The sequence below is a fragment of the Bemisia tabaci genome, chromosome 1 (genome assembly GCF_918797505.1).
Source record: "Bemisia tabaci chromosome 1, PGI_BMITA_v3".
Lineage (NCBI taxonomy): Eukaryota > Metazoa > Arthropoda > Insecta > Hemiptera > Aleyrodidae > Bemisia > Bemisia tabaci.
In genome coordinates this window covers 282029-293200 of record NC_092793.1, presented here as the reverse complement: position 1 = coordinate 293200, position 11172 = coordinate 282029, and the positions used below count along the sequence as shown (strand labels likewise).

Here is an 11172-nt window from a genome sequence, read left to right as displayed (position 1 = left end):
CTCGAGGGTGATATCTTAGAGGAGCAGGAGGAATCTATTTCGAATTCTGCTAATTCGATCAAACATTAACGTTGGTATAAAAATAACGCAATTTCAAGAACCGACTCGTACACAGCTCAGGATACCGTTACTTACCGAAAATAACACATTATTTATACAATGACAATAGCTTTTAGGAGGGGTGTAACACTAAAATAGGCATAGTTGTATTTAAAGAAGTCAATATTTAGTTATCTGAGTGACTTCAATCAAACGATATTACATTACTTTAAGTCCAAGAGTGAAATTAAAATTTCATCAGTTATATTGGTGTCAGCGACGGCCAACTCAACTCACTCTAAATTCAGGTGCCATGTGATGGTAGAATTTTCATATTCATTACCAAATTGGTTTAAAACCAGTCCTATTTGGGCTGAATGTGTGAACGGATGTAAAAAGATTATCATTAGTCTCTGGGCTAAAGAAAATTTTTGACCATAACAAATTCTTGACTGTGTGGGTTTGTCCGGCCTCCCCCTCCCCCTCCTTCCACTCTAAAGTATCGAAAGAGCGAAAAATGCTTTTAGAAACCTTAAAAACCGTTGACTCATGAATTTGTGTTGAAATATTTCATTGGGCCGCTTTATTGTGTACCTACCGTGGTTCCTTAAAACCGAGGTGAAAATTTTCGGCCATTTTAAACTTTAACCGGCGGCCATTTTGGAAATGTTGGTTTTTTTGAAAATCTAACGTCAAATTCGTTTTTTTCGTGTCAAAATACCCCTCCATACCGATTTTTGCGCAAATCCATCGACAAATAACCGGTGTGAATTTTCGGCCATTTTGAACTTTAGCCAGCCGCCATTTTGAAACGGTTTGAGATATTGACTTCGGGTTTGCGTTTCTTTTTTTATGCTCTTTCGAACGACCTATCACAAAGGGGGTCCTCCCATTTGAAAATTAAAAGTTGGGGGCCCCCTAGGGTGCGTCAAAAAAAATGAAAGTCTGAAATGTTCCGCTCCCCAGGCGGCAATCGATGACGTTTGGTAAAAAAACATGTTTGCCAAAATTTGGGCCAATTTCAATCATTTTAAATGGTGCCAAAGGTCAATTTTGTGATGAAATTATGATATTTTGGTTTAGACCTCGATTTCGTACAAAAAACTCGATTTTACGCTGAAATTGTGCGTTTACGAGAAAAATGTCAAAGAACTCGACTTGTAGAGGATGAAATTTTGCACTAGGAGGACGTCTTTGTAACCGATAAAAATCAAATTTAACTAGAAAAACTCAACTCGGTATTTATTTTTTTGGTCCTCAGAATTTCCGAGGTCTTACTAAGTAGAGGTTTAAAAGACTCATTTTTCAGGAAAATAAGTCGAAAGAGGGTATAAATGAACTGTAGGCAAGTGTTGAGGATGCAAATGTCATCAGAACTTCCTCAGTTTCAAAAAAAGTTCCAACTATTTTGCACAATCCTCCAAAAAGTGTACGACTCGAGAAGCAGGATCGTGCTATAATAGTAGGGGGAAAGTGCGGTTTGACCGGGAAAAATTGCGTAACAAACTTTCCCTATGTAATCGTCATCAGTAGGTCCCCCTGAACAACTTCCTAAAAGTTAAAAATGGCCCGACCCCGGAATATCCCTCAAAAAAGTTAAAATTGAAAATGGCGGCCGTAATAAGAGGGTCCGGGAAATCGGTATTTTAAAATGCTCATTCTGTCTCATCATGTGAGGTATCATTTCCTATGTAATTTTGGTCGTAGATTTCATAAATAAATTCCGCAAGGCCCTCCGGCCAAAGGGGGCGTTCCAAATCAAAGATGGCGGCCAAATGTGAAAGGCAGGAGGTTGCATTTTTTTAAATATTCACCGAAGGAACAAGGAAAGTGAAGTGTCTTTATTTTCATGTATTTATGGCCAAGAAACTTAAATTTGATGTTATAAATGTATTTAATAAAGGAAATTAAAGGAAACATACGACTACCGAGAGAAACGTAAGCTCAGAAGGGGCCTTGCGGAATTCATTTATGAAATCTACGACCAAAATTACATAGGAAATGCTACCTCACATGATGAGACAGAATGAGCATTTTAAAATACCGATTTCCCGGACCCTCTTATTACGGCCGCCATTTTCAATTTTAACTTTTTTGAGGGATATTCCGGGGTCGGGCCATTTTTAACTTTTAGGAAGTTGTTCAGGGGGACCTACTGATGACGATTACATAGGGAAAGTTTGTTACGCAATTTTTCCCGGTCAAACCGCACTTTCCCCCTACTATTATAGCACGATCCTGCTTCTCGAGTCGTACACTTTTTGGAGGATTGTGCAAAATAGTTGGAACTTTTTTTGAAACTGAGGAAGTTCTGATGACATTTGCATCCTCAACACTTGCCTACAGTTCATTTATACCCTCTTTCGACTTATTTTCGTGAAAAATGAGTCTTTTAAACCTCTACTTAGTAAGACCTCGGAAATTCTGAGGACCAAAAAAATAAATACCGAGTTGAGTTTTTCTAGTTCAATTTGATTTTTATCGGTTACAAAGACGTCCTCCTAGTGCAAAATTTCATCCTCTACAAGTCGAGTTCTTTGACATTTTTCTCGTAAACGCACAATTTCAGCGTAAAATCGAGTTTTTTGTACGAAATCGAGGTCTAAACCAAAATATCATAATTTCATCACAAAATTGACCTTTGGCACCATTTAAAATGATTGAAATTGGCCCAAATTTTGGCAAACATGTTTTTTTACCAAACGTCATCGATTGCCGCCTGGGGAGCGGAACATTTCAGACTTTCATTTTTTTTGACGCACCCTAGGGGCCCCCCTGAAAATTTGAGGGGGCCAAAAAGTAGCTCCCTTTGACCTAGGAATATCCCCCAAGTTTCAAATCTTTACCTCAATTAGGTAAAAACTTAGAGGGGGTGGAAGGGACTTTTGGATCACCCTGTACGTTCCCGGAATGATTCAAGGTCTACGTTGATTTCCACGTTGCTGAAACTTTCGATGTTATCTAGGAAACGACAGACACGACGACGGTGGCCACTCCCGTTTTTCATGAGTATGTTGAATGTTGGCTAATCTAAACTTTGAAAGGAAAAAAATATTAGGCCTATAAGTCTAATAATTCTAGGTTTCTCTTATGTAAAACATCATTTAAAATACGTGCAGGTATAAAATAAACTAATAAAAAAGAAGAATCTGTGTTTTTTAAATATGGGTCTAAACTGACCCGGTATTGGCAAACTAGTGGAATAAACTTGTTTGGCAGACTAGTGTTAAATGACACTTGTGGCACTTCAGCTGGAAGGTGACAGTGACAGTATAATGAGAAGAAGTTTTTTATTTGACTTTACTTTTTTCCTTGTTGCTCTCTCCCTCCCCCCCCCCCCCCACCCTCTGCATCTGAGGTGGAATGGGAGAGTAGAAAAACACTTTAGGATTTCAACACGAACAGAAGATAAGTAAAGGTTAAAATTTATTCAATTCAAGAGTGTACGGAAATATTCTATGATCATGCATTCTACATAACAGAAAGTCAATGCTAGAGTAAAAGAAAAAATAACTCAACAGGATCTATGAAATGATTATAGTAAGAAAAGTCGAGTTATCACTAATGCAACACAGCGGATAACAGAAAAAATGAAAAACACAATACTGGAGTGCAAAACCGATTCATTCATCCACTCATTCCATTTTATGACCTTCGAAAAGTATTGTTTATTTGGGGGGGGGGGGGAGTAGAATTTTAATAGAGGGTACTTACAAGGTACTTACAATGACCTGGTAGCATCTTTCTGAGGGAACCATTTTCATAATGGATGCTCAGGAACTGGAAGTTCTGCTGAGTTCCAAAATAATTGTAACACGAGAAAAACTGCCATTTTTGCGTAATAACATAGTAAATTACGAGTTTTTCTGCTCATCACGATCTTCTTTACACCTTTTGCAAATTTTGTCAAAACTATCCAGAAGGAAGGCTGATACGATCCTTAAAACTGGCATCGTTAGTACCTGAAAATAAACGTCCGATTTTAGATCTAAAATAATTACTAACCTGCATAGTGAATCAATGAAATTATCTGATGAAAAGATTTGCAAAAAACAGGGCACTAAATGATGAGAGTATATCACAAGGAGCTGTAGCGACCGCGTCAAGCCTATGGAGATCTCCAACCAAGGAAAAGGGAGCCGCTACTGTCGCTTATACAAACCCGTTCAACTTTTGCGTTGTTTTGAGATATCTCCGCAAAAAGGTGATAAGGATTATCGTGTTCGCTATATTTTCACTTCTCCAATCCTCAACGTATTACTTGGAGTTTTTGAAGTTAACCACTTCACTAAAAACACCATCAATGAATTTGAGATAATATAACACTAATTAACAACTGGACTGCCCTCCGTGTGTTTTTCGGACCTTAGGCAATGCATCCAGCACAGCCAATATATAAGAGGTAAGGGAGGGGAGAAAAGGGTAGAAGGATATTTTAAGCCCAATATTACGCTCTAAAGGAGTTCAGAGATTTTCCAAACTGGCTCTGGGGCCAAAACAATTATTTTTTGTCATAACTATGCTTTTAGAAGTCGACTACCTTCGGTCCATACGACGCCAGCGGTATCTATCTGAAATTTAAAAAAACCGGCGCTCCGCTTCGCTCCGCGCCGGTGTTAGGAGGTTCTTCGCCCCCCCCCCCCCCAAGCCCCCTCAGGACGCGCGCTTCGCGCGCGTTTTTTAGTTTGAGTGTCCGGCCTTAGTTGTTCCGTCTTTTAAGTAACCCGCGCGTCCACCGCGGGAAGAGTGTATCTTCCGAATGGAGGGGCGGGGAGTTATCAATCTTTGGAGGTTGGATTTACGTTTACACTTATGGAGGCATTGATTATTCGAATAAGGACTTCATGTCGCCAGATTGCAACAACGATCCTCATGTAATGTCTGATAAGAAAAAATGTCAACAAACGCTGTGGCAAGCTTGAATGACGATGGATGAATATCTCCGTAACCCACTGTGCGACAACATCGCCGTCTTGTCCACCAATTATCAGTCTGTAACCCACTGTGCGGCAATATAGCCATCGTGTCCACCAATTATCAGCTTATCAGTTCGTGACCCATTGTACGACAACATTGCCGTCTTATCCACCAATTTTCAGTTCGTGACCCACTGTGCGACAACATTGCCGTCTTGTCCACCAATTTTCAGGTCGTGACCCACTGTGCGGCTTCCCTCCTCTTTTGCCGCACACCCCCCGCCTAAAACGTTCAAAGCTCGCCATTTTTAAACGGCTCGACCGATTTCGCTCAAATTCAATACCAGCCTAGAACTAAGTAAGATCTTCCTTCTGTAAAAATTTCGGGGGGAAAGCTTTTAATTTGCGCGAGTTATCGCGCCCACAAAATTGAACCTCCCCCCACTTCTCGCCCCCACCATTCGAAATGTAATACTTCGATCTCCGTTTTTTTTCGCAGAATGGTAGTCCTGTTCCTCTTCTTTACATCGCAAAAAGTTTCACTCGGAAATTTTTTAAAATGAGGGAAACATAACCAAGCAAAAATCGGAAAAACCACGATGAGTCGGAAATGCATTCATAAATAAACAGATGATTGATGATTGTTCACCGATTTGTTCTGACCGTCATTTATATGAAATGCAGTTTTTTACGAGGTATCTGTCACTAATATTAGTGACCGATACCTCGTAAAAAACTGCATATTATATATATATATATAATATATATATATATATATATATATATATATATATATATATATATATATATATATATATATATATATATAGGTCCAGGTCTGACATCAGGGGAGAAGGCAAGAGTGTATTTCCTTCGGAAAATACACTAAAAATGATCAATTTTCGCCGAAATGCATCATTGTTTCAAAATAGCGTTTCCGGTCAAGTTTCCAAATTTATAAAAAATACTTCCGCGTCCTGCACGCTCAAATGTGTAATTTATATCAAAAGTAGTCTATTAGCAGTCAACTACCTTCAGTTTTTACGACGATGAAAATATTCCTTCAAACTTTAAAAAAAAAACAGTTAACTCGCTGAAATGTATCCCATTTGCGCCTAAACAGCGTTCTCGGCCAAGTTTCCGAAGTTTTAAAAAATACTTGCCCGGCAGAATGGTCAATTGGATACCTAGCATTTTGCTATTCGCAACTATAGGCAGTACGGTAGGTTTTTAGGAGAGCAACTTTTGCAAAAACCATTGGCGTTTTTCCTCAAAACGATCATTGTTGCGATTTGATGGTTCATTTTATAGCTATGGAGTTTCTTTAACACACTGTGTTGACAGATTCTTCGAAAACATCACACTGTTCCCAAAAATTACAAAAAAGGCTATAGTTCCTTATTGCAAAATGAAAAATCCGGGGAAGCTCATTTTGCAATTAGGAGCTATAGATTGTTTTAGCACTGACTGCATAGGGGAGACGACCGTGATGTCACTATTACACACTGGAGGGTTAACCTCAATAGAGAAAACACCCCTCCTTCCCATCATACTAGAGTCCCTTTATACCCAGAGTTAAGACAACTCACTTTTGGTTGGGCTGAAAGTGGCCTAAAAAAAAATCCAATTATGATTGGTTCTCGCTCATGGAGGCGGAAACGAGTGCACCAAGATGGCGGTACCTCGAATGTGAACAAGAATAATGAAATATTACCTAATGAGTCAGTTAAGCTCGGGAGGGATTTGCCTGCAAATAGTCGAATCTTACAGTTTTCGGTGCGAGAAGAACGATGCGTATGTTAAAATTTCACGAAAAATTGTCTCCGCGTAGATATAACGCTTCCTTTTTAGGGGTCCTCGAAAACGTGTTTGAACCGACCGCCATGAATCTTCGAACTATACGCGTCATAGACGGGAAGATGGCGGCGCCGGAGCCGACCTGCTTACTACCGCCACGCTGCCGATGTTGACATCACGATTTCTCGTTTGAGGTTAAGTAAGTTCTATGTGAATGTTTCATAACCTACATACATCTGTATCGCATTCTGATTGAAAAGCTTAGAGAATTAAGAACACTGGATATGAATCTCAAACAAAGTAACCTACATAACCTTCAATTGACCAACAAAAACATACCGCCAACGCGACGCCGTCGTGTATTCTTCCACTACGCATTCCGCCGCCATATTGATCGTGACGTGTAACATGCGGAACCTACGAGCGCGCAGTTCAAACACCGTTTTAGGCCACTCTAATTTTTGGCACTTTCAAAAAAACTTTTCTCCCGTTTGCAGTCATCAAAAAAATTTAGGAAAAAAACTGTAAGCTTCGGTCACTTACTACTTTCGAATGACACAATAAATAAAAATGACTTAACTGACTCATTGTGGTATATCAAGAGTAAATTGTTATTTCCGTCGGTCCAAAATTAAAATAGATTAAGAAATTATTCACAAACCAATCTCATTTTCTTCTTAATTGATTAATTTGTTGATGTTGTTGTTTTTGTTTGAGTCAGACATCATGTCTGACAGACATCGCAGGATTCCTGATCCTTATCCCTCAATATCGTTCGTTTGGGTGCACTCGTTTCGGCCTCCATGGCCAGCCAAGGCCGGCTGTCAGTCAGCTGATAATCGAGTTGTCTTAACTCTGGGTATAAAGGGACTCTACATCATACTAGGAAGGGGGGAGGTGCATTGTCCCTGCGGAAAGATATTCTACCAAAAACAGGGTGTGCCAAAAATATGGATACCTACACTGACTTGCTTATATTTCGAGAATGGTGGCAGATATTAGGTAGCATGCAATTTGGACGGGAGGGTTTATAGATTCGATTGACGTGAATCGATCGAAAAATGAAAGCTTGAATCGATCGACACAGGCTTGATCGACAAATTATTGAAAAACCGGTGTCATGAATCCGACATGACTGACATGAATCCGACATGACCGACATGAATCGATCGAAAAGTTGGAACGTGAACGGATTGACGTGATTTGATCGGCATTAATTCGATTGACGACCGTGAATCGATTAAAAACCTGCGAATCGATCGACGAATCTGCGAATCGATTGGCAACCCCATGATTCGTTCATATAATCCGTGAATTGATCGATAAATCCTTGAATCGGTCAACAAATCCGTGAACCGTGAAATGAAAATTCGAAAATCCAAGATTAGTGAGGTGGCCTAAAGTACTATCTCGGCTCCTGTTCGATTGATCTTTCGGATTTTAACTAGTAGGAGGTATTTTTGGACGGGATCTCGAATTTCTGGTCAAGTGTTAAAAATTCGAAAATCCAAGATGGCGTATGTGGCCTAAAATGCTATCTCAACTCTTGTTCGATCGATTTTGTTGATTTATGGCACCAGGCGATATATTTGGACGGGAAACTCGAATTTCTGGTCCAATTTTGAAAATTCGAAAATCCAAGATGGCGGATGTGGCCTAAAATGTTATCTCGGCTCCTGTTTGATAGATCTTTATGATGTTTGGTGCGAGAGGGTATTTTTGGACGGGAAACTCGAATTTCTGGTCAAATTTCAAAAATTCGAAAATCCAAGATGGCGGATGTGGCCTCAAATGCTATCTCGGCTCCTGCTCGATCTATCGTGGTGAATCTTGGTTGTAGGGGGTATTTTTGGACGAGAAATTCGAATTCCTGGCCGAATTTCGACCATGAGCTTGTTCAGTAATTTTTGATTTTTGCATTTTTTGAAGTATTTACCACGCATGAGCTACAATAATTTTCTCCGATATTTTTCCAATTTCAATCCATGAAGAACAAGTTTGAGGTTGCGTCTTCTGAGCTCCCCTTTAAACGCGTGTCTCCGAGGAATGAAAGATCCCCTGAGTAAGGTCATTTACGGCCACATCCGCCATCTTGGATGCTTTGCCCCTAGAAAAAATCGTAAAATCGTCAAAAATCTCAATTATTGGGATCGCAAAGTTCACTAATGTGCGATGCGGCAGCACTTAAACTTCACCTAAAAAGCTGAAACATGGCGAAAAGTGTTTTTTTAACCAAACGAAACACTTTTTTAACCAGAAAACGTACCTTTTCGAGGGTCCCTCTTTTTTTGGGACACCCTAATTTACAGTTTAAATATTTTTTGAAAACATAAAGGAAGCTCTTCTTCTTTTGGAGGGGGGGGGGGGGGATCACTACAGCTTGCCCATCACCAAACCCACCCACACACCATTGGTAAAACTACAAACCTCTTTTCAATGGTTCCCACTGGACATGATTTGGTTCTTCACTGCTAAGCTCTGTCCAAATAAAATATTTAGACCTGGTTTATTTTCCTTTTTTCCCCCTCTTGACATGTGCCTAATTGTTACTTTAAATGATCAGGAAAATAAAACAATAAGTCATACTTGCGTTATCACTTCACAAATAGATGAATAAGGAGCCATCCCAGCGGTTACATTCTTCAGCATTGCACCAGTAATCCCAACAGTGCTGTAGAAATTGCCTGCCTGTTAAAATCAAATCAAAACCAGCATATGAGACGAGAGATAAGAAAAGACGCTGGGAAAATCTTGTGACCGAGTAAACCTGCCCGTATTAAGATGAAGCAACTTTTTTCTTTCAAGAAGGAATGCCCTTATCCATAGATGAGTTGACCACTTAAGACAAAAGCAATATGATGAAAAGAGATTATGCGAAATAGAAAAACTCAATGGTGAAATGTAAAGTACTTGCATACGGACACATTAGTATCGACCGTGAAACTGAAAAAACGCGAACTCCGATAACAATGTTGCGTAATTTCTGTTCCTATATACATTTTAAAATAGAGACTAAGCCTATATGTGTAATAATGAGCTTGTTTAGCAAATGTTTAATTCCTGCATTGTTGAAAACAAGACAAAGAAGAGAGTTGCCAGGAATTTTCCCTGGACAGGAACAGAAACAGGAATATATGTTTGTTTCTTTTTAAATTGAAATCGTGCATAGGTACCATACGTTAAAGGGTATCAGCCAAGTTATATATCTTGTGCTCATTTGCTCAGTTTTAAAAAATGGCGGCAGGCGCTGTGTTTTTGTTTCGAAACTCACGACAGTCACAAATTGCTAAAATTTGAACTGTGTGTTCTCCTATAATTTTCTCAAATTTTCTCCAATGTATTAAAACGGAGGTCCGAATCTTTTTACGTTAACTTTGAGAGAACCACCGGACCGATTTGCATGCTTCTTGTTTTAAATGAAAGCCTGTGATCTGTAGATTTGCAGGCTGTAATTGTTTTTTCGATTTTCTCAAATTTTCTTACTTTTAACGATGAGGGAAGTTTAGCTGGGCTCAAATTTTCTCCCATTTATTCAGACTAAAGTCCGCATTTTGAGACATTAACTTTGAGAGAACCACCGGACCGATTTGCATGCTTTTTTTTTTAAATGAAAGCTTCTGATCTGTAGATTTGCAGGCTGTAATTGTTTTTTCGATTTTCTCAAATTTTCTTACTTTTATCGACAAGTAAAGTTCAGTTGTTTCGAGCGGTCGTCCGGCCGCTACCTGCTTGCCCGTCCCTAGGTACCCCCACCCCTCTACGGTCTCAGCCACCCCTCCCGCCACGTTCTTTCGGCTATCTCCGTTTTCTTTCGTATAGCTCTCCTTCCACCAACCTAAAAGAAGGAGGTTTGGGTCGCATCGTCGCTCGTCACTCGCCACCCACATTCCTTCGCAATCCCTCGGCTGCTCCGCTTCACAGCTTCTTAATATCCTGGCATCTTATTCTCTGCGGCTTGACTGACCCTGACTTATTAACTGCAGTATTGCGTATTGCTAACAACACTTATTGTTACAGACATTTTATTCATCATTATTAAATAGATTCAACTAATTGCTCCGATTCCAATTAAGCCACTGCACCACCATAGGATGTAACTCATACCATACCATAGGATGTAACCATAGGAACCTAACTCGAGGATATCTGTGGAGGGTGCCCGTAGGGCGTCCGGAGCAGCTAGTACAGTTTATTTTTCAATTACCATATGCTTTGAATCCTAAATCATTTTCATAGAGATTCAAGTCAGCATGATCAGCTTGGAGAAACACGGTAAAGCACCCCCTTCTCCGCGATTACATTTTCTACCGACGTTCGGGGGTTCTCCCCGCACCTCACGGACTTTTGTCCGTGAATAGTAGTCAATGAGCTGACATTGAATCGTACATAAAATTCACACAAAAAGTAGATTTTATCGTTG

The 11172-nt window shown here is 39.8% G+C and overlaps 1 protein-coding gene across 1 annotated transcript in view; it reads right to left on the bottom strand.

Moving 5' to 3' along the window:
* Positions 1-3443: 3443 nt before the first annotated feature.
* Positions 3444-11172, bottom strand: part of Kdsr (3-ketodihydrosphingosine reductase) — a 110067-nt gene continuing 102338 nt past the window's right edge. The window contains exons 6-7 of the mRNA XM_019052783.2: positions 9339-9440; positions 3444-4001 (exon numbers count right to left, since the gene is read on the bottom strand). Coding sequence (XP_018908328.2) covers positions 3894-4001; positions 9339-9440 — 210 coding nt within the window. The 3' untranslated portion in view covers positions 3444-3893. The remainder of the gene's footprint in view (positions 4002-9338; positions 9441-11172) is intronic.